This window comes from Pelobates fuscus, chromosome 2 (genome assembly GCF_036172605.1).
Source record: "Pelobates fuscus isolate aPelFus1 chromosome 2, aPelFus1.pri, whole genome shotgun sequence".
NCBI classification, from domain to species: domain Eukaryota; kingdom Metazoa; phylum Chordata; class Amphibia; order Anura; family Pelobatidae; genus Pelobates; species Pelobates fuscus.
In genome coordinates, this window is record NC_086318.1 from 231978361 (window position 1) to 231999950 (window position 21590).

At 42.6% G+C, this 21590-nt stretch overlaps 1 protein-coding gene across 2 annotated transcripts in view; it reads right to left on the reverse strand.

The window, feature by feature from the left end:
• HBS1L (HBS1 like translational GTPase) overlaps window positions 1-20417 on the reverse strand; it is a 96163-nt gene extending 75746 nt beyond the window's left edge. For both annotated transcript variants that reach the window (XM_063443253.1, XM_063443254.1), the window contains exons 1-3: window positions 20290-20417; window positions 10981-11046; window positions 1214-1342 (exon numbers count right to left, since the gene is read on the reverse strand). In XM_063443253.1, coding sequence (XP_063299323.1) covers window positions 1214-1342; window positions 10981-11046; window positions 20290-20332 — 238 coding nt within the window. In that variant the 5' untranslated portion in view covers window positions 20333-20417. The remainder of the gene's footprint in view (window positions 1-1213; window positions 1343-10980; window positions 11047-20289) is intronic.
• Between the last annotated feature and the right edge of the window lie 1173 nt (window positions 20418-21590).

Here is a 21590-nt window from a genome sequence, read left to right on the forward strand (position 1 = left end):
TGCGTGAAAGTCTTCAATGCTCTGCCAACGCCATAGCTGAAGAATTCCAAACATCTACTCGCATTAACATTAGCACAAAAACTGTGCGACAGGAGCTTCATGGAATGTTTTTTCATTGCTGAAGAGCTGCAAGCCTCACATCACCGAGTACAATGCCAAGCATCGGATTGAGTGGTGTAAACCATGTCATCACTCTAGAGCAGTGGAAATGTGTTCTGTGGAGTGATGAATCACTCTGCTCTGTTTGGCAGTCTGACAGGCGATTCTGGGTTTGGCAGATGCCAGGAGAAGCTGCCTGAGTGCATAGTGCTGACTGTAGTTTAGTGGAGGAAAGAACGATGAGGCTGATTTCAGGGGTTGGGCTAGACCTCTTTCGTTCAGTGAAGGAAAAGCTTAAAATGCTTCAGCATTCCAAGACATTTTGGACAATGCTATGCTCATACTTTGTAGAAACAGTTTTGAGAAGACCCTTATCTATTCCAGCATGACAGTGCCCCAGCACAAAGCAAGATCCATAAGGACATGGTTGGAAGAGTTTGATGTGGAAGATCTTGATTGGCCCTCACAGAGACCTGCCCTCAACCCCATCGAACACCTTTGGAATAAACTGGAACAGAGATTGCAAGTCAGGCCTTCTTGTCCAACATCAGTGCCTGACCTCACAAATGTTCTACTGGATTAATGGGAAAATAAATCCCACAGAAATATTTCAAAAGCTTTAGGAAAGCCTTCCCAGAACAGTGGAAGCTGTCTATGTATTTAAAATGCATGGTCATAAAACGTTTGCCTATATAGTGTGTGTATATATTTTATCTAGTAGATACACCCCCAATAAAACTTGCATACAATTATGCAATGTTTTTACATTGGGAGATATATATACAGCTTGCAAAAGCTGCCTGTCTTTTGTCTGAAGGCTCAGCAAGCCCTCCTGTCCAAACTCAGTCCAGACTTTCTGTGGCTGTCCAATCACAAGGTTCTTAAAGCAGCGTAATGAGAAGTCTTTGCAAGTCATCATGTGCGCTGAGCAATTGCCTGCCTGACTTGAGCTCCACAACTAGGAAGTTTAAATGTCTAGTGGGTTTGTCTATTCCAATTCTTTAAAAATGAAAGTAATAAGTGCAAATGGGGTATGTTACATGTGGAAATCTTGTTATGAATATCAGCATTGGTGTGGATCTAAGGCAATTAGAAACAAGCAGGCATGAATTACCTTGATCCACAGAACTCAGAGCTATGTCTGCAGCCTTAGTTTCCATATGTTCATCATCTTCATGTTCTTCTTCTAACGGCTCTGTAAAACTCTGATGTCTGTTGCGTTTGGAATATATAAACTGAGCAGCTAAGAAACACAAAAAGATAATAGCGTTATACACTATATTTCATAAGATTGGGAGACAAAATTCAGTTGTGAATACTACTTGGTACAATCAGTTATAGTCACTTAAAATTAAGTCATATAATGCAGTTACAGTTTTAAATGCTAAAATAACTTAAAAGGGGTCCAATAACCACCATACCCACTACAGGATTTTGTAGTGGTATTAGGGCAAAAAGCATGAGCACCATCTCAATTTGGAGAGGTATGAGAAACAAAATTGGGGCTCTCTCTGCACCTATATTTTGGCCCCTTGATTCTCACTCTGCTAGTGTGAAACTTAATGGACCACACTACACACAAAATGACTGGAATCTATCATATTTGTGGTAGTTTGCAGAAGTGCCAATAGCAATAAAAATCATCTCTTTTGCAATTGGGGCAGAAACACCTCCCTAGCTGTCGCTCAGAGATAACAGAAGTGGCAGGCGAAATGTGCTAGCGCACACCTGACTTCACTCCTGCTCCATGAGCTGTACTATAACTCACTGAGAAGCATAAGAAAGACGCCATAGTGTGTGCGCTTGTGGCTTCAACAGAGAGGATTCTCAATAGGAAGACACTGATTTGCTCATTTCCTGACACAGACCTAATCTGTTCTGGAGGAGAGGGGAAGGCTTACAAAGGAAGCATGTACAATTTTTTTGCAAGCGGTTTGTAAATTTACCCCAAAGAAAAAAATGCATTACTTTAACGGATTCAATAGCCCATCCAACTTTAGGAAGTAGTGCCTGAGAACATTGTAGGGAAGATAGTCCAATGTTCTTAGCTTATCATCACTACCAAAGGTTTGACTAGCTAAAGCACTGGCAAAGAAGCAATAATCTGGACATTGGGAGGGACAGTTTGTCAAACCACTCTAAAAATGTGAAGGGGTGGCACCCAAAGACATTTTACACCATATCCAATGTAGTAAATTGTAGTGCTTACAGTGCCAGTGCAAATAAAAGACTGCCTTCTTATAATGTGTGTGAAGGTGAGTGGGAGCACCAGAGCACACCTCTTGGAGTGTTCCTGTAAAGCAGGGGTGGGGAACCTTCGGCCCTCCAGATGTTGTGGTCTACATCTCCCTTGATGCTTTGCTAGCATTATGGCTGTAAGAGCATTATGGAAGATGTAGTCCAAAACATCTGGAGGGTCAAGGTTCCCCATCCCTGCTGTAAAAAAACCATAAACAAAAACAAACAGAGTGTTAGCCTGTCTATTTAGATACAGCCCCCACCAATAATTTGTATAAAATATGTTACAAAGCACAGAGAGAAGCATTGTGAGGCAAGTGCTCATGCACGCTACACCAATCAGCCTCTCATCATAGAGATGCATTGATTAAATGCATCTCTATGAGGAGCATTTGGAATCTCAAAGCATAGGGTGGTGAGGTCATACTTCAGTCTTGCAATCTTTGTGGGAGAGCAACGAGGAAGCACCTCTAGTGACTGTGAGTGACAGCCACGACAGGTGCAATTACTCTGGCTTTGCTCAGAAAATAAATCTTTTACATTACTCAGCCAGCCATGGACAGTATTTTTTAGGGAATCGACAGATATTGAATTTTTTTTTTTAGAGCAGACACCGATAACCTGTGAACTTTACGGCCGATAGCTTACCGATACTTTGTGTATTTACCATTTTGAGAAAAAAACAAAAAAATTCTACACAATTCTACTGTTAACTGAATATGTTATATAATATGTTATATATTATTTATTTTTGCAAATCCTTGGTAAGTGGTAAATGCACAAAATATACATGCCAGTCAGATTTTTTTATGTTTTCAAGAATATTTAGTGTTCTCCCATCCTGTCCCTTAGTGTACTCTTCCCCATCCATTCCCTGTTCCTTAGTGTTCCTTTACCCTCCCCTTCCTGTCCCTTAGTGTACCCTCCCCTCACCACCACCTCTTGTCCCTTAGTGTACCTCTCCCCTCCATTCCCCATCCCTTAGTGTTCCCTTCCCCTCCCCTCCCAGTCCCTTAGAGTTCCCCTCCCCTCCCGGGGCCTTAATGTACCTTTTCCCTCTCTGTCCCATAGTGTTCCTCTCTCCTCCGTGTCCTTTAGTGTCCACCCCCTTAGTGGTCCTCTCCCCTACCTCTTGTGCCTCATTACCTCTCTTGCAGCGTGGCCGAGCAGGGTGGACCGAGGTACAGGAGCTTGAGTTTCCTGTACCCAGCCGGACTGACAGGAAGTGCTCTCTCTGTGAGCACTTTCTGCAAGTCCGGCGGAGTACAGGAAACTGAAGCTCGTGTACCTTTGTCTGCTCTGCTCCACTCGACCACGCTACACTGAGAGATAGGTAGGGGGAGAGCTGTGCGCTTCCTTCCTGCCGGTCACTCGATTTGTGCATACCCCAGAGCCAGTGCACCCTAATGTGGCCGCGTGTTCTGCTTTATGGATGGGCCAGCCCTGCATGTGCTGGGCCACTGCTGCCTCTTACATTATCAGCATCAATAGTGGCCGATACCGATATTTGCCAAAATACAGAATATCGGCCGATAATATCGTCTATCTTTAGTACTTTTGCCTCAGTACCACTACATTACGCTCTATGCACACCACCATGTGCTTTACTTTACCACCCAAAGGATCTTTAGCTGAAGATCCATTATTTGAACTTCTAATTTATAGTGAGAGCATTTACAATTGTGTTGATTGTAAAAGTCACGGATGTCAAAATATTGAGGGGAAAAAGAGAAAACAGTGCTCTTTCACGTTTGATCTCATATGTATAAAATTCTGCAGTTCATTCTTTCACCAATTGGATTTGTTCCTGGGAAATCTGCACGTTTGGATAACAGAAAAAACAAGAGAAACCATATGGCAGTTACAAAAAAAAAATAAAATACTACAACATGACTAAGCTTAATTATTTTATCTTCAAAACATTTGGGTGGTGTCTATTAGTGCTACTCACTCAGCAACAACTCAGCAAATTCAATACAGTATTAAATTTGCTTTGTTTCACCCACACTGTCAAAGAAAACATTATTGTATGGAGTGACAAAAGTTTCACTCAATAAAGAAAACCTGGAACATTCAATGTATAGTCACATTACCACACACTATGTGAACCATAGGTTTAGTATAAAATAACAGAAAATAAGATTTTGGTTAAAACACAGCTATAAAAATGTGCTACTGTCACCTATGTGGGTCACTCCACCACACATACAAAGGTGCAATACAAGCAAAAAATAATATATATTATATATTATATAGAGCACACTATAAAATATGCTGGCTCAGACTAGGAACCTTGAATGGACTGGTAAAGGTGATCTCTGGATCAGTAATTGCAGCTCTCTTGTCCTTTTTCTTTTAAACAGAATCCAGGATGCAGGTGCAGATAAAAGATTTATTGGAACAAATAAAATCCAAAATAAAAGTTCACCAAATGTTTGGTATTTGGTGAACTTTTATTTTGGATTTTATTTGTTATGCACTATCAATTTGTGCCAATAAATCTTTTATCTGCATCCTGCATTCTATTTAAAAAATAAAGGACAAGAGAGCTGCAATTACTGATCCAGAGATCATTCAAGGTTCCTATTTTGAGCCAGCTTATTTAAATGGCTCAGAAACATGTGAGTGAGACCAATCATACACTGTGTATCACTTTGTTTCTACTTTATTGCCCTATGTTTTTCTCATATTACATGAATATCATTCGCTTTTGTATGTGGTAATATTTTATCTTTTATAGTGTGCTCTCACCATTTTATATATTTGTTTGTATCGCACCATAGGTTCAGTATGATGGGAAACATTTTTTTGCCAGTGTCCAATGTTAAGCAGAAATAAATTAATATAAAAAAGGGCCCACTCAAGCTCCCTTTTCTTCCTAGCCTACAAACATTCCCTTCCCAAGAAGGATTGTCCTTATATGACTGCTCTATTAGTGGTTTAATGCCAATATCAATTCTCACTGAGAATTTACTTTGTGACATCAGAGCACATAAAGAGCAACATACAATCAAATCAGACAAGCTGAAACAGGCTGTGATGCTAAAGGGACATTGGATTTTATACTACTTAATGGGTAAATAGCATTGTTTCAACTGCACAAGTTGAATTAATCCAAATTAATATCAGCATGTGGCATAGAACATGCAAATGCCATCAATCCGGGGCCAGATTAACATAGGGGATGATGGAGCTGCATGTCTCAGTGTCCCTGTGTCTCCCAATGCCTGTGTCTCCATGTCCACAAGTTTCTCCATGTCTCCCTCCCAGTGTCCCCTAGTCTCCCATTGTTTCTGTTCCCATGTATTTCTCCCTTGTGTCTTAGTGTCCCAATGTCTCCCAGTGTCAGTGTCCCCAAGTCTGTATCCACAAGGGCCCCCATGTCTCCCAATGTCCCCAAGTGTCTCAGTGCCCCTGTGTCCCCTAGTATCCTTGTGACATGGGGACACTGGAGGAAATTGAGACACTGGGAGACTAGGGAACACTGGGAGCAATCCATCTATACAGCAGAATCAAACTGTGAGTAGCTTGTTGGTGATTTTACAGAATGTTCTCTTATTTCACTCCTTGTGATTTACATCATGTGATGACACGCATAACTAAATTATACAAATGATTACGACTGGTATTTTTGCCAAGAAAGGTGGCATACCTAACTACTCTTCACATACTCTTGCTTAACCCCTTAAGGGTTTGGTCCAGAAGTTTGGTCCTTAAGGGGTTAATTAAAGGAATATAGGGTCAGGAACACAATCATGTATTTCTGACCCTATTATGTTAAAACCACCATATAGCCCCCTGGCTCCCTCTTGCCTCCCTAAATATAGTAAAATCTTACTTGTATTCAAGCCTGCAGCTGCTGGCTCTGCCCCTGTCTGCCTCTGAACTGACTGTCTGCTGACATCATCGGAAGTGGTGGTCTGAGCAAATTACAACGCTTCCCCGTAGGATTGGCTGAGACTACACTATACAGATCAGGGGCAGAGCCAGCACAAGTCAAACATAGCCCTGGCCAATCAGCAAAAAATATATGAATACCGCACTCAATAAACGATTTTAAGTAATAATTAAACCTATGTTCAAATTTATAGTATTTATTGAAAAGCTTATAAGGATAATTCACAAAGTTAATGGTATTTCATCAAAGTAACACATAATTCATCTTATATACACCAACTATGTACAAATGTCTATCTAGACACAGTATCCTCCTATGTGTAATGAACAGTTCAATAAAAAAATGAAAATAATGTAACGAAATGGGAAAAAAGGAGAAAAAATGCAAAAATATATATATGAAAAAATATATAGAGAATCTATATTGAAAAAATGAAAAAAAGGAGAAAAAAGAAAAAAGAAAAAATGAAAAAATGAAAAAATATATGAAAAAAATACAAAAATAGAGAGAAATGGAAAAAATGGAAAATATACAGAATGCTAAAGTCCTGAAAAGTACAAGTCCAGTATATAGTGCACTATATGTTTTGCCCACTATCTGTGGGTTGGTCTCACCAGTGTCGTCCACTTCTTTATGTAGTATACAGTAGGAAGATGCTGAAGTCTGTGAGGGATGGTCTGCATGGAAGGGATGGAGCGAATTCCTGGTAGTAGGAAGAGTGATTGCCACCCTGTATCCGCTGGTGGCTGGTCAAAACCTTATTTATGGAGAATGAAGTTAATCCGCTGCATCAGGCTCTGTTAGAAGCGAAATTGAAGTCACTCTTAGGGCTTTCCTTGTATAATGGGCATGGGCTGCATGGGCTGCGCGCTCGGGACATATGCGTCCCTTCGATGGCCCCAGTGTCCGTGCTGGCAAGGAGGAAAGAAACATCTGCGTTTAAATACCCTCAGTATAAGCGGCAGACTCTGCCGTATCCAATTCACGGTCCCACTTCCGCATTCCAACGCATACGTGCGTCATTGCGTCATGCGTCTTTCACCAAACTTTATTGAAAACGGACATTTTGATCGAATTAAGCCCTGGCCAATCAGCATCTCCTCAAAAAGATACATTGAATCAATGCATCTCTATGAGGAAAGTTCAGTGTCTGCATGCAGAGGGTGGAGACACGGAATGGCAGTGCTGCACACTAGGCAGTACTGCCCCATGAACCACCTCTAACAGCCATCTAAGGAGTGGCCAGTGGAGTCATTTTCTCTGAAAAGACAGTGTTTACTGCAAAAAGCCTGAAGGGAATGATTCTACTTACCAGAACAAAAACAATAAGCTGTAGTTGTTCTGGTGACTATAGTGTCCCTTTAAGTTTGGACGCTTAAGAGGGATGCATGGGTACAAAAAACTTGTGTGGACTGGCTGACAATAAAATTAGATAAGGTAATGCAGACTTTGGTCTCTCTAACACTGTGGCATGTCCCCTTTCTTCTACACTCACTACATACATCTTTTCCCTGTCACAGACAATATACCAGGAACTTCTGCCTGTTAGTAAGAAGGTAAGGAGACAAGTGGACATGTGAGTGCTAGGCGACAGCTTAGAAAGCGTGGAGTAGGTGCATAATTTGATGCATTTATGTCAAATTCAGGGTGCTGCCTGCATAGTATGTCCTTAATTGGATAGCCTGCATGATTGGCAGGCAGCCTGACATGCATTCATGCCAGGCTGGCTTTCCAATTCTTTGGACAGACATGCCCCCTTTTTGGGCACATTCGCCCCTTTTGGCAGGTCTGGTCACGTGATTCGCGCCAGTGGCACACCCTTTTAACTTGCCCATTGACTTCCTGCTTTGCTTTACTGGATACTGCTGTTAGGGGGTATGGATTTACTTGAAAGATGAAAGCATAAATGAGAGATTAGCATAGAGTATGTGTTTTCGTATAGCTGCATCCTTTGAGTTTCCCTCCAGCACTATCTCCATCAGATACATGACGCTTGGGAGGTATGATTGTTTTAGTGTTTTGGGTCAATAAGATTCTGTAATTATGCCCATCATAATTGTCAGCACTGTCCGCACTGGGCTCTTAATCTGGCTCTGCATCAATCACATCTCTCTTTTCAGCTTCTGATTAAAAAAAATAAAATAAACGCCAATGCTTAAAAGGATAAAGACACAAAAATTAAACCATGAACTCAAAACATTTAACATAACACAGAACATGAAATTGGGAAATTTTGTAATTATATTTGGGACTTGTATGCACTAGGATGACATCTGAAACATAAATCACATTTAGATTTGGAAAAGGCAACTTAAGCAAATCTAAACACTTGTACACACTCTGTAGGGACAGCACACATGGCTGCTGTCAGTCTGGAAAAAGATGCAAATCAAAGTGCCTGCAGCGCTGGGAAATTACCACCAAGCACGAAAAGCCAAGAGGGCCAAGCATATGAATAAAAAAAAACTAAAAAAAAAAAATGATCAGAGCAAAATAAGAACATAAAGAACAGTATATATATAAAAAAAAAAAATCACCTTGAAAATGATCCAATGTATTTAAAATGCTAATCAACTTCTTCAAGGTGAAGTCAGAACAGCTCATTCATCAGCTCTAGCACTAATTCAGTTAGACAATTAAAATAGCACCCATGAAAATAGCTTTACATCAATTCCAACTACAAAGCCAGATCTACTCTACCCAAAACATTACAATGGTATAGAACGTTCCTTAAAGGAACAACATAACGTTTAAACATGTGTTGATAACGCTATAGTGTCACTGTCCCTAGTCAGCTACAGGGACACCTCTTTTCTGATTAAATTAGGAAAATAAAAGGTTTTACTCTGTTTTTTCAAGTACTGAGACTCCCTTGGTTCAACTTGCTTCTACACCTTCCGCAACATCAGAGAGGAGACATGGCTTCCTCAATCAATGTTCCAATCCAACACTCCTCATAGAAAGCCGCAAGCAATTCAGGCTTCCCAATAGGAAAGCACTGAATAGTTTCACTCTGTCAGTGAAGCAAAAGCGCCACTAGTGCCTGTCAGGAAAACAGCCACTAGAAGTGGATAAACCGCAATGTTTCTTATTGCAAGATTAAAAGGACATTGTGTGCATACCACGTCACTGAAATAAAGTGTTCTGGGTGACTTTAGTGTCCCTTCCCTACAATTATTAATATATATCCACTTCTGTAAAGAGGATAAAGCAACATACCTTAATACTTACTAAGAATATGAATTTCATACGATTCTGTTAACTCAGTGCTATTCATGTTTGACACTTAACGTTCAAGTCCTAAACTGGCCTTCAAACCATAAAAGGTGTCGCTGGCGAGTCCACCCCGGAGCCTGTCGGAGCTACGGGAGCGGAAATTCAAGTGCGGCCTACTGGGATTAGGGCCGGGGAGAGGCGGCCGCTCTCCCCGACACCGGAACCCTTGTGAGACCTTGCACCTCCCAAGAGAGTCCCATGTTCAGTGTCTCTGCATGGAGACGCTGAAAGTTGCTCATAGAAAACATGCGAAATATCCGCAGTGCTTTCCTATGGGAGGTGGGACCAGCTGCGGGGAGACCAGCATGTATTGGGGAAAAAAATGAGTAAAATCACCTGTCATGTGGTGCAGATACCTAAACAGACACACACTCACAAATGAATATGGTTATTTTCATTCATGTCCAACCAGCCTCCCTACCTTTGGGAGAGCTGAGTGGAACTTTCCCTGGGGTCCAGTGGGCTGCTCTCTAATCTTCCTGCAGCTCCCCTGCACGCTCTCTGTAGTGATGCCGGGGCTGATGTCATATACCGGCTCCTGGAATTACTAAACAGAGCAAGGGAGCAGAGAGGAGCTGCAGGAAGATCACTGCTCCCTCTCGTGCTTTGATCTTACATGATGGATACCAATGATCTTATTTAATGAGTGCAGGAAAATCTGGAGAATCCCACAGTTCTAAAAGATGTTTTATACATGCAACGTGTACTACTCTTGTGCATGCTTATGTGCAAAGGTTGCATAGCATAGAAAGCATTGCCAGGTATTCAAAAACATAGTTACATAGGCTGAAAAATGACATGTGTCCATCAAGTTCAGTCTTCCTCACATCTGTTTTTTTGCTGTTAATCCAAAAGAAGGCACAAACCCAGTTTGAAGCCCTTCCAATTTTGCAACAAACTAGCGGGGGAAATCCTTATTGACCCCAGAATGGTAGTCAGATTTCTCCTTCGATCAAGAAGCTATCCACCCGACAGTTGAAAAAATATATAATTGAATAGTATGTTTTTGCAAGTATGCATCTAGTTGCTGTTTAAACATTGGTACAGACTGATAAAATCCCTTCTTCAGGCAAAGAATTCCACATCCTTATTGTTCCTACAGTTAAAAAAACCTTTGACTAAATCTTTTTGTGTCCTATGTATAGTTCTGTTTGTGAATAGATTAAAGATGGTGGCAAATACATATATTAAATTGTTTAACAGAACTATCACTTAAAGAGCTATGTATAAATATGGAGAATGCTCATTTAAACCTCTGGTAGGTTGCTAAACTGAAAACTTACATTGGTATTGTGCCAGACACAATCACTCCTGGCACTATCACCAATACAGTGGGCTATAGTGGTAATGGTGTTTGAAGTGCTTCTTTATCATGGTTCATATTGGGTGGTAGTTCAATTTATTAAAACATGTAAAAGAACCTGTACTCAGTTAAGAGAATTCGCTTATAATCCGGATAGGAAACAAACCTGTCGCTGGTGAAATGCCATAGTCATCTTCCACAGAGTGTCCATAAAGATCATCATCATCAAAATCTACAAAATAAACAAACACATTTTACTTCACTATTAATATAATATCCGGAGGTCATTTAGCCATAAGTGGAGGTGTGCTGAGACATTTGTCAATTTCAAACTTGCATTCGTAAGGCTGGTTGAACAGTCCTTTGTGCCTCTTTCTTAACAGGTATGTCTTCAAGTGAGGTCTTACCATAAACTCTCTCAATACTACATTTTTCAACAATATGGACCACACATATTTGAGCATTATCTTCCACCCATTAGGATAGCAATGTATTGCATAAGCCAAAGTATGAAGAATACCAAAAACGAAAAAGATTTGAATGTTTGTATAATCACATGCCATGTAACACACAAAGTGCCACAGTGGGTCACAAATCAAAGGAACATTTTAAACATGCTAGGTACCATGTGTAGGTTACATTACATTTGTTATGCAGAATATTTATTTTGTTTATGTGCTCCACACATACACTAAATGGACAGAACGTTTGGGACACCTGACCATTAGACCAACAGGGAATTCTATGACATCGCATTTGGAATACGTAGACATGAATATGTAGTTGGTCCCACTATTGCAACTATAACGGCTCCTACTCTTCTAGGAATGCTTTCCACAAGATTTTGGAATGTTTTTATGTGAAATTTAGCCCATTCATCCAGTAGAGCACGTGTAAGGTCAAGCACTGAAGTTGGAAGAGAAGACCTGGCTCACAACCAATCCAGTGCATCCCAAAGGTGTTCAATGGTGTTAAGGTCAGGGCTCATCCAATTATGTCTTCATGGATTGTGCACTGGGGCACAGTCACAACAGTCACACAGCTTAACCCCTTAAAACCGGAGGGCGTAGTATTACGCCCTATTCTAAGCGGCTCTAAACGCCATAGGGCGTAATAGTACGCCCTCCATTGTTTTTTTTATTCTTACACTGTCGCCGGCGATCGCGGTTGGGGGGACTCCCAGGGAGTCCCCCGCGGCAGATCCGTCCTCCTGCAGCCCCACCGGCCATATTAATATATATATATATTTATATCAAAATACACATAGAACGAAATAATATATATATCTATATACGTATATATCACTATATATTAATAAAAATATAAAAAAATATATATATAATTTGTTTAAATATTTCTATTTATATATAGAGATATATACGTATATATTTATGTATATAGATATATGATTTCGTGTGTGTGTGTGTGTGTGTGTGTAAATATATATATACATACATACACACACATATATTAATTCTACATATATATTTATGTAATATTTTAACATAATTAGGTATCTTAATTAATTACAATTAGCGGGACCTGCCTGACAACCCATGCCGAAAGTATAGGGAATTTAATTTGCTAGCACTATATTTAACCCTATAACTTTCCAAGACACCATAAAACCTGTACATGGGGGGTACTGTTCTACTCAGGAGACTTCGCTGAACACAAATATTAGGGTTTCAAAACAGTAAAATGTATTACAACGATGAGATCGCCAGTAAAAGTGACGTTTTTTGAATTTTTCACGCACAAACAGCACTTACAAGGACGATATTATTGCGGTGATACTTTTTACTGTTTTGAAACACAAATATTTGTGTTCAGCGAAGTCTCCCGAATACAACAGTACCCCCTCATGTACAGGTTTTATGGTGTTTTCAAAAGTTACAGCGTCAAATATTAGGCCTGTGTTTCATTTTTTTCACATTGAAATTCGCCAGATCGGTTATGTTGCCTTTGAGACCCTATGGTAGCCCAAGAATGAAAATTACCCCTATGATGGCATACCATTTGCAATAGTAAACAACCCAAGGTATTGCAAATGGGGTATGTCCAGTCTTTTTTAGTAGCCACTTAGTCACAAACACTGGCCAAAATTTGCGTTTTTTTTGCATTTTTCACACACAAACAAATACTAACGCTAACTTTGGCCAGTGTTTGTGACAAAATGGCTACTAAAAAAAAAACTGGAAATACCCCATTTGCAATACCTTGGGTTGTTTACTATTGCAAATGGTATGCCATTATGGGTGTAAATTTTATTCCTGGGCTACTATACAGTCTCAAAGGCAATGTAACTAATATGGCGACTTTCAAATGTAACGCGCTATATTTGACCCTGTAACTTCCCAAAACACCATAAAACCTGTACATAGGGGGCTACTGTTTTACACGTGAGACTTTGCTGAATACAAATATGTGTATTTTATTGCAGTAAGAGCAAACAATATTATGACATTGACAGTTAAAATGTCACGTAGAGGGGGGCGGGGCCTGACTAGCAAACAGGGCAGACGTGCTCTGAACTAGGTCCTGGGCACCGAGCACAAAAACGTTGAATAAAGCTGGCTAACCTGCGCTCATCCTCCTACAAGAGGGCCCACTCGACTGGGGAAACCGTCCCGAACCCAGAGACACCAAACTCAATGTCTGGGGTGACCGGTTACCGCATCGGCAGACTAGGGCCTACTGAGGGAGGCGGTGGAGAAAGGCGGCCGCTTTCCCGCCAGACGCACGAAGCAAACAGTGAGCTCGGTGCAATACCTCCCCCCCCCCCCCCATGGACCGGTGGGGGACATCCCGGTCCCCGCCAGCCGGAGAGCCCCGCGCCCGGCACCCTCCACATGAGCCCGCGACAGCTCCTGGCAAAACGGGGGTAAGGGCCTCCAAAATGGCGGCAGCTTGTCACTCAGCCCGACAAGCCAGACAGAGACCAACCAGGTCGGACTCTACCACACTGCCCGCGCCGGGAATGCTGATCCTCACGCAACCATGGGGAGCAAAAGCTAAATCAAACCTACAAACACGCAGCTCCACCATAATGGCAGAGGAAACGAGGCTCCCGCACTCCAACTACATACTCACCCGACTGGACAGACACTTTCAAGTATTTTGGCGGAAACTGCGAAGCAAATTGTGTCCACCCACACCACCACAGCGTTTGAAATCTCTGCGGTATCCCTGCACGACCAAGCCGGCACGGCCACGGGAAACAGTTCGGAGGGGTGAGAGCCGTAAGGCACGGGGGACCTCCTCGGGCCCAACGAAACCACAAAAGCTTGTGCCACCTACTACTGGCCTACCCAGGCCGAAGGCCAACCGGGGTGCTACCTTGAGACGCCACCCACACTGGAGGAGGGTTCGCCGCCGCACTCAGCGGCCGACCACCAGGACCCCCTACCACTCCAACAGGGAGAGAGGTTCGGCCCCTCGTGAAAGCCGGACCTGTGGATCTAAAATGTCGGCCCTTCTGATAGCCTGGGGCGGAGGGGAGGACTTACCTTGCCTACACCGAGCCGCCAACTCCGGTCCCAACCCAGACCCCTACGACACCCACCGCGAGCAGGAGACTACCGCACCAAGACCCAAGGGACCTACCCGGCGGACAAAGCACGACCCTGACCACACGCTTCTCGGGGAATGTACCCTGACACTAGCAGGCATCGGGTGAATGGTTCTCACGAACTGGGACTTACTACAGGTTACCGATCACTCGCCTTCCATCTCCACACAGTGTCTGCAGACATAGTACTCTACCAGTTTTTCCCCTCCCCGGGACCAATAACCTCAATAAGCATTATTGTTTTACGGTGCAGCTGCATATTGTTTGAATTTATCTATGTGGATTTAAAATGTGATTTTGTTTAACTCAAATGCCAGCTACCTTAGCATGACTTACCTGCACTTAATGTTGAGCTGCTTACGATTTGTTCCTATCGTTCTACTACATTTATCACTGTTTACCCTAGCTAGACTAATCTAGGCATATACAGCACTTAAAACGCTGGTCTCACAGTTCACCTTTCTCAATGCCTTAGTTTAACCGTTTTCTTATTCTTTTAAAAAAAAAAAAAAATATGTGCTGATGTATCTGCTGCATATTATTTTATTTTATTACACGCTGACGACACAAATGTTTAACGGAGCTTGATAACATGATGCATAGTCTAACGGAAAGGTTATAAAAGTTTAATTACTCACTTGGACACAAGAATATAGCATGTATTCACCAGAATAGCCCAAGTATAACCTCGTAAATTAATCATACTATACCTAAAAATGTGCTATTAACCCACATGCCTCTAAATGTTAATCTATGTATGATCGAATGTTTGTCACTACTGTCAGGGCATTGACAAAATGACTAATTCATATGCACGGAAAAATAAAGAAATTTAAAAAAAAATGTCACGTAGAACTAAAAAAAATGACAACATTTCTTATTTTCTCCCATTTTTTCATATTAAATTATGTTTCATAGCTAAATATTTGATATTAACCCCTTAAGGACCAAACTTCTGGAATAAAATGGAATCATGACATGTCACACACGTCATGTGTCCTTAAGGGGTTAAAGGACCACTATAGTGCCAGGAAAACACACTTGTTTTCCTGGCACTATAGTGCCCTGAGTGTGCCCCCACCCTCAGGGTCCCCCTCCCGCAAAGACGCCAGACAGTGACATTGCCACTGGGGGTCCAGTGGCAGGGGGAGCAGGTCAAAGGTGAGTTTAAGTCACCTAAACTTGTTCTTCGTGGTGCTGCCACCTTTTTACTTTGTCTCGGTGTATCTTTTGACTGGGGTGGAATTTCAGTGAGATTCTAACTCAGTCAATATGAGTATTTCATAAAGATGATATCATTATGAAATACTCATTTGTGCATTGGGAGAGGAGGGCCAGTGACAGTGCCACTTTAAATCACTTTTGTTTCTGTTTATGCAGCCCTGACCACACTTCCCATACTGTGACTGGCTCAGCCTGTTTGTAAAAAATAAATAAAAAAAAAGGTTAATTATCAGATTAACTTGCTTTAGAAGTTTTTATCCTACACTGTACCTGTAATCACACACTGGGGGCTCCTACACGTTTTATAACGCTATTAACAGTAGGGATCGGCCGATATTCGATATTTTTGGCAATATCGGTATCGTTCTATAGAAATGCTGATAATACATACCAGGACCGCCGAGCCCATGACAAGCCCTGCGGTCCTGGAGGGCCCACAGCAAGCTCTTACTTACATTCCCAGCAGCTCCCTTGTGTAAATCACGCGAGTCCCGCGCCCATCAGAGCATTACCACAGCAACGCTCCACACAGCACGCAGGCCGCGAGATTAAGACAGAGGAGCTGCTGGGAAGATAAGTAAGAGCTTGCTGCGGGCCCCCACTGCACAGTCTACATCACAGGACCACCAGGGAATGCCATATCCCCCCTCCCTGGCCAAGTAAGAAGCAGGGAGGGGGACTAAAAACATATATATATATATATTAAAATAAACAATGTCCCCCCCAATTTTACACAAATTACATACCTACAGACATACACACTGCATTCACTATAACCATTACACAAACACACTCTGCATTCATTATACACACACACACTACACAAATACACACTGCATCCACTACACACACAGTTCCCGTCTAAACACACTGCATCCACTACATAAGGCAAGTATATTTTGTGCATTTACCTTTAGAAATAGTTTATTTTTTTCAAAATGGTAAATGGACAGAATATCGTTAAGTTATCAGCTAGCGGCCTGAAAGCTCACAGATCAACGGCTCGAAAAAAATCAATATTGGTCGAGCCCTTATTAACAGAGCAGGAGAAAATGCATTCTAGCTTAACCCCTTAAGGACACATGACATGTGTGACATGTCATGATTCCCTTTTATTCCAGAAGTTTGGTCCTTAAGGGGTTAAAGGACCACTCTAGGCACCCAGACCACTTCAGCTTAATGAGTGCCTAGAGTGCCTTAATGGGTGCCAGGTCCAGCTAGGGTTAACCCATTTTTTTTATAAACATAGCAGTTTCAGAGAAACTGCTATGTTTGTGAATGGGTTAAGCCTTCCCCTATTTCCTCTAGTGGCTGTCTCATTGACAGCCGCTAGAGGCGCATGCGTGATTCTCACTGTGAAAATCACAGTGAGAGCACGCAAGCGTCCATAGGAAAGCATTATGAATGCTTTCCTATGTGACCGGCTGAATGCGCGCGCAGCTCTTGCCGAGCGTGCGCATTCAGCCGACGGGGAGGAGAAGAGGAGGATCGGAGGAGGAGAGCTCCCCGCCCACCGCTGGAAAAAGGTAAGTTTTAAAGACTTTCCCCTTTCCAGAGCAGGGCGGGAGGGGGTCCCTGAGGGTGGGGGCACCCTCAGGGCACTCTAGTGCCAGGAAAACGAGTATGTTTTCCTGGCACTAGAGTGGTCCTTTAAACAGACCGTGCAATACAGAAGCCTAAATACTTTTGTTTTCAGGAAATTTTTAGGAAGAGTGTGCAAGTCATGTGCAGGGAGGAGTGACTAGGGCTGTATAAACAAAATGATTTAACTCCTACATGGAGAGAATTGAGCAGTGAGGCTGCAGGGGCATAATCTCCACACCACATTTTTATTGTATTTATTTGTTTAACGCTAGGGTTGCTTTAGTGCCTATAGTGTCCCTTAAAGGGACACTATAGTAACCAGAACTATAGCTTGTTATTTGTTCTGGTGAGTAGAATAGCTCCCTTCAGGCTTTTTGCTGTAATACAGTGTTTACCTTACAGCCTAGTGATAACTTCACTGGCCACTCCTCAGATAGCGGTTAGAGATCCTTCCTGGGTCATGGCTACCTAAAATGCATCCAAACATTCAGTGTCTCCTCCCTCTGCATGCAGACACTGAACTTTCCTCAGAGATTCATTGATTCAATTCATCTCTATGAGGGAGATGCTGATTGGCCAGGGCTGTTTTAATTGTGCTAGCTCTGCCCCTGATCTGCCTCTGTCAGTCTCAGCCAATCCTATGGGGAAGCATTGTGATTGGATCAGGCCACCACTTCTGATGATGTCAGCAGACAGCTTGTTTTTCTGAGGCAAACAGCATGCAGATTTACAGCTTCAGGCTTGAATACAGTAAGATTTTGCTATATTTATGGACGCATGAGGGGCCCAGGGGGCTAGATGGTGGTTTTAACACTATAGGGTCAGGAATATATGTTTGTGTTCCTGACCCTATAGTGATCCTTTAAGTGAGTATCACGATCTGTTACAGATTTTGTTGGAGTCTAGTGCAGATCTTTCTCAGCTGTGAAGATGCAGCAGATGCAAATAATTTTTGATTATTATTTGTAAATGTATTGTTTTTGAATAGTTAATGCACTAGAGCGGCTCTACCACCAATATATTATTTACGAGCTATTCATAAGATAAAATCTAAATATTGATATTCAGATTAGAGAGAGAGCGCTCTTCCATTGTGTGGTCTATTATATTACTGGATTTTTAATCTTATTGATCTCAGTCAGTCAGTATTATTTCTATAGATACAAATTCTAAACTAAATGTGTATGTTCCATAATGTGGTGACTAAAAAACACCAAGAATATGTAATGCCCCCAACAACTGTCTGCATGCACTGCAGCATAACATGCAAAAATAAATAAATATTGCAGGGCAGGTGACGTAATAAATGAAGCAATGCAGATGTTGTACAGTACTTTCCAAGTGTACTTTCCTCTTTAGCAACACTTGCAAATCTAATCGGAAGGTCAACTTAACGTCATATTAAGGTTTCATGATTACTTTAAACAGAATGTAATCATACTCCTGTTATAGACCTTGGAACCCTGAAAGCCTAAGCAAATTCTGCCTGGAGGATACTAGATACTATCGATGGCTTTATATAAAGGAAAAAAGGTGTGCATGGGACATACAATTGGCATAACAAATACCTCATAGTTTTACAGATTTCCTTAGACTCTGCTTATCTCTAGTTAAGTCACCAGTCCCTAAAGTTTCAAACTTTGTAAACCCGTTTTATCTTATAACTGTATGGTAAATAATAAAATAAAAAAATCATACTGAACTACTCCGGGTGCTACATACATAGTTTTGGAATTCTAACAATGTATCACAATGTATAGAAACCAGATACAATGTACTTCAATATTTTGCAAGAGTTTGCCTTACAATGCAGTTTTGTTAATCAATAAAGTGGGATTTGGTGGGAATTAAAAAAAAAAATCTAATTTTAGAAAAAAAAGTTTGATGTGTTTAGAAACAAGGTGGCTTTCTTCTGACGTTTGAAATTCACATTTTAGGGAAAAACCGTGTGATGTCTGAGTTTTTTTCAAACTACAGCAATTTATCATTACACAGTGTCCCACTGACTGCACCCACCCTCAGCATTGTCCCACTGACTGCACCCACCCTCAGCATTGTCCCACTGACTGCACCCACCCTCAGCATTGTCCCACTGACTGCACCCACCCTCAGCATTGTCCCACTGACTGCACCCACCCTCAGCATTGTCCCACTGACTGCACCCACCCTCAGCATTGTCCCACTGACTGCACCCACCCTCAGCATTGTCCCACTGACTGCACCCACCCTCAGCATTGTCCCACTGACTGCACCCACCCTCAGCATTGTCCCACTGACTGCACCCACCCTCAGCATTGTCCCACTGACTGCACCCACCCTCAGCATTGTCCCACTGACTGCACCCACCCTCAGCATTGTCCCACTGACTGCACCCACCCACAGCATTGTCCCACTGACTGCACCCACCCTCAGCATTGTCCCACTGACTGCACCCACCCTCAGCATTGTCCCACTGACTGCACCCACCCTCAGCATTGTCCCACTGACTGCACCCACCCTCAGCATTGTCCCACTGACTGCACCCACCCTCAGCATTGTCCCACTGACTGCACCCACCCTCAGCATTGTCCCACTGACTGCACCCACCCTCAGCATTGTCCCACTGACTGCACCCACCCTCAGCATTGTCCCACTGACTGCACCCACCCTCAGCATTGTCCCACTGACTGCACCCACCCTCAGCATTGTCCCACTGACTGCACCCACCCTCAGCATTGTCCCACTGACTGCACCCACCCTCAGCATTGTCCCACTGACTGCACCCACCCTCAGCATTGTCCCACTGACTGCACCCACCCTCAGCATTGTCCCACTGACTGCACCCACCCTCAGCATTGTCCCACTGACTGCACCCACCCTCAGCATTGTCCCACTGACTGCACCCACCCTCAGCATTGTCCCACTGACTGCACCCACCCTCAGCATTGCCCCACTGACTGCACTCACCCTCAGCATTGTCCCACTGACTGCACTCACACTCAGTATTAGCGACTAACAATGTCCGCACATAGCACAATGTACCATATGTTTACAGCATCCACACCTCCTCTATCACAGACACACCCTGTGTACACAGCGCTCCGTGCTGCCTCTTACCCTCATCATAGTTATATCCCCGCACATTCCGGTGCCTGGCCATGGCTCACGTTGCTATGGGACGCTGTGCCCCCCACACTATACTCGTGGCCTCAAAACATCCACATCTGCTTCCGGTGACGTCCAGCTAAGCGTCCGCCGTAAAGCATCAAACTTCCTCAATGCGCGTAAGGCACCAGTGAACCAATTACATTAGAGTCTGCGAGCGTCGCTGACAGTAAGGATACGTCGGAGGCGGCCATTTTCTCGTAGACTGAAATTATTATTGTACCCGTATCGGTTTAGCGCCAATAAAATGGACTATTTGATGGAGACATGTCAAAGTTGTGTTGGCTATTGTGCTGCGCGCTCCTATGTGCAGGAGTATGATCCCCATGTGGCTCAGACGGACACACCCTCAAATGACTATGCCCCTCTCGCTTTATGGATGCTTTAACTTATTGTTATACATGAGAGTTTTAAAGAGTCACACTACATTAAATCTCACCATAGTATGTTTAAAAACTGCAATAACTGTATGCATGTAAGCTACTCTTAGCATCTACCTATTGTTCCTGTATCATTTTGTAATTGTCTCATTTATTGTTAAATTTCCCTCTTTCATAATAATGTAAAGTCCTGCGGAATTACTTGGTGCTCTATAAAAGCCAAAAGTAATAATAATATTTCAGGACAGTTCAGTGACAAGTCTGTGCAAGGCAGGTGTTGTGTCTACTTCTTGAGTTTAGCTTCACTGGGTTAAATTACCAGGAAGTTATAGGACCATTTGTCTGATTGACAGCCAGAGAGATCTACCAAGGTTAAAGGACCACTATAGTACCAGGAAAACAAACTTGTTTTCCTGGCACTTTAATATTAATAGGTCCCCCACACCGTCATGCCCCCCCTCCCGTTGGGCTCCAGGGGGAGGAAGGGGTTAAACGCTTACATTTTTCCAGCGCTGGGGACTCTCCTCCCTCTTCAATCAGTCCATAGGAAAGCATTTCTCAATGCTTTCCTATGGACGCAAGCATCTTCTCACTGTGAAAATCACAGTGAGAAGCGCCTCTAGTGGCTGTCAATGAGAGGCTGGATTAACCCATATGTAAACATAGCATTTTCTCTTAAACTGCTATGTTTACAGCAGGAAGGGTTAACCGTAGATGGATCTGGCACCCAGACCACTTCATTGAGCTGAAGTGGTCTGGGTGCCTATAGTGGTCCTTTAATTTATTGATATCTGCATTTTTGGTAAAGTGAAAAAAGAGGACACTCTCCACACAAAAAAATAATTTCAGCAAGCTACACTGTTTAAGTGTCCC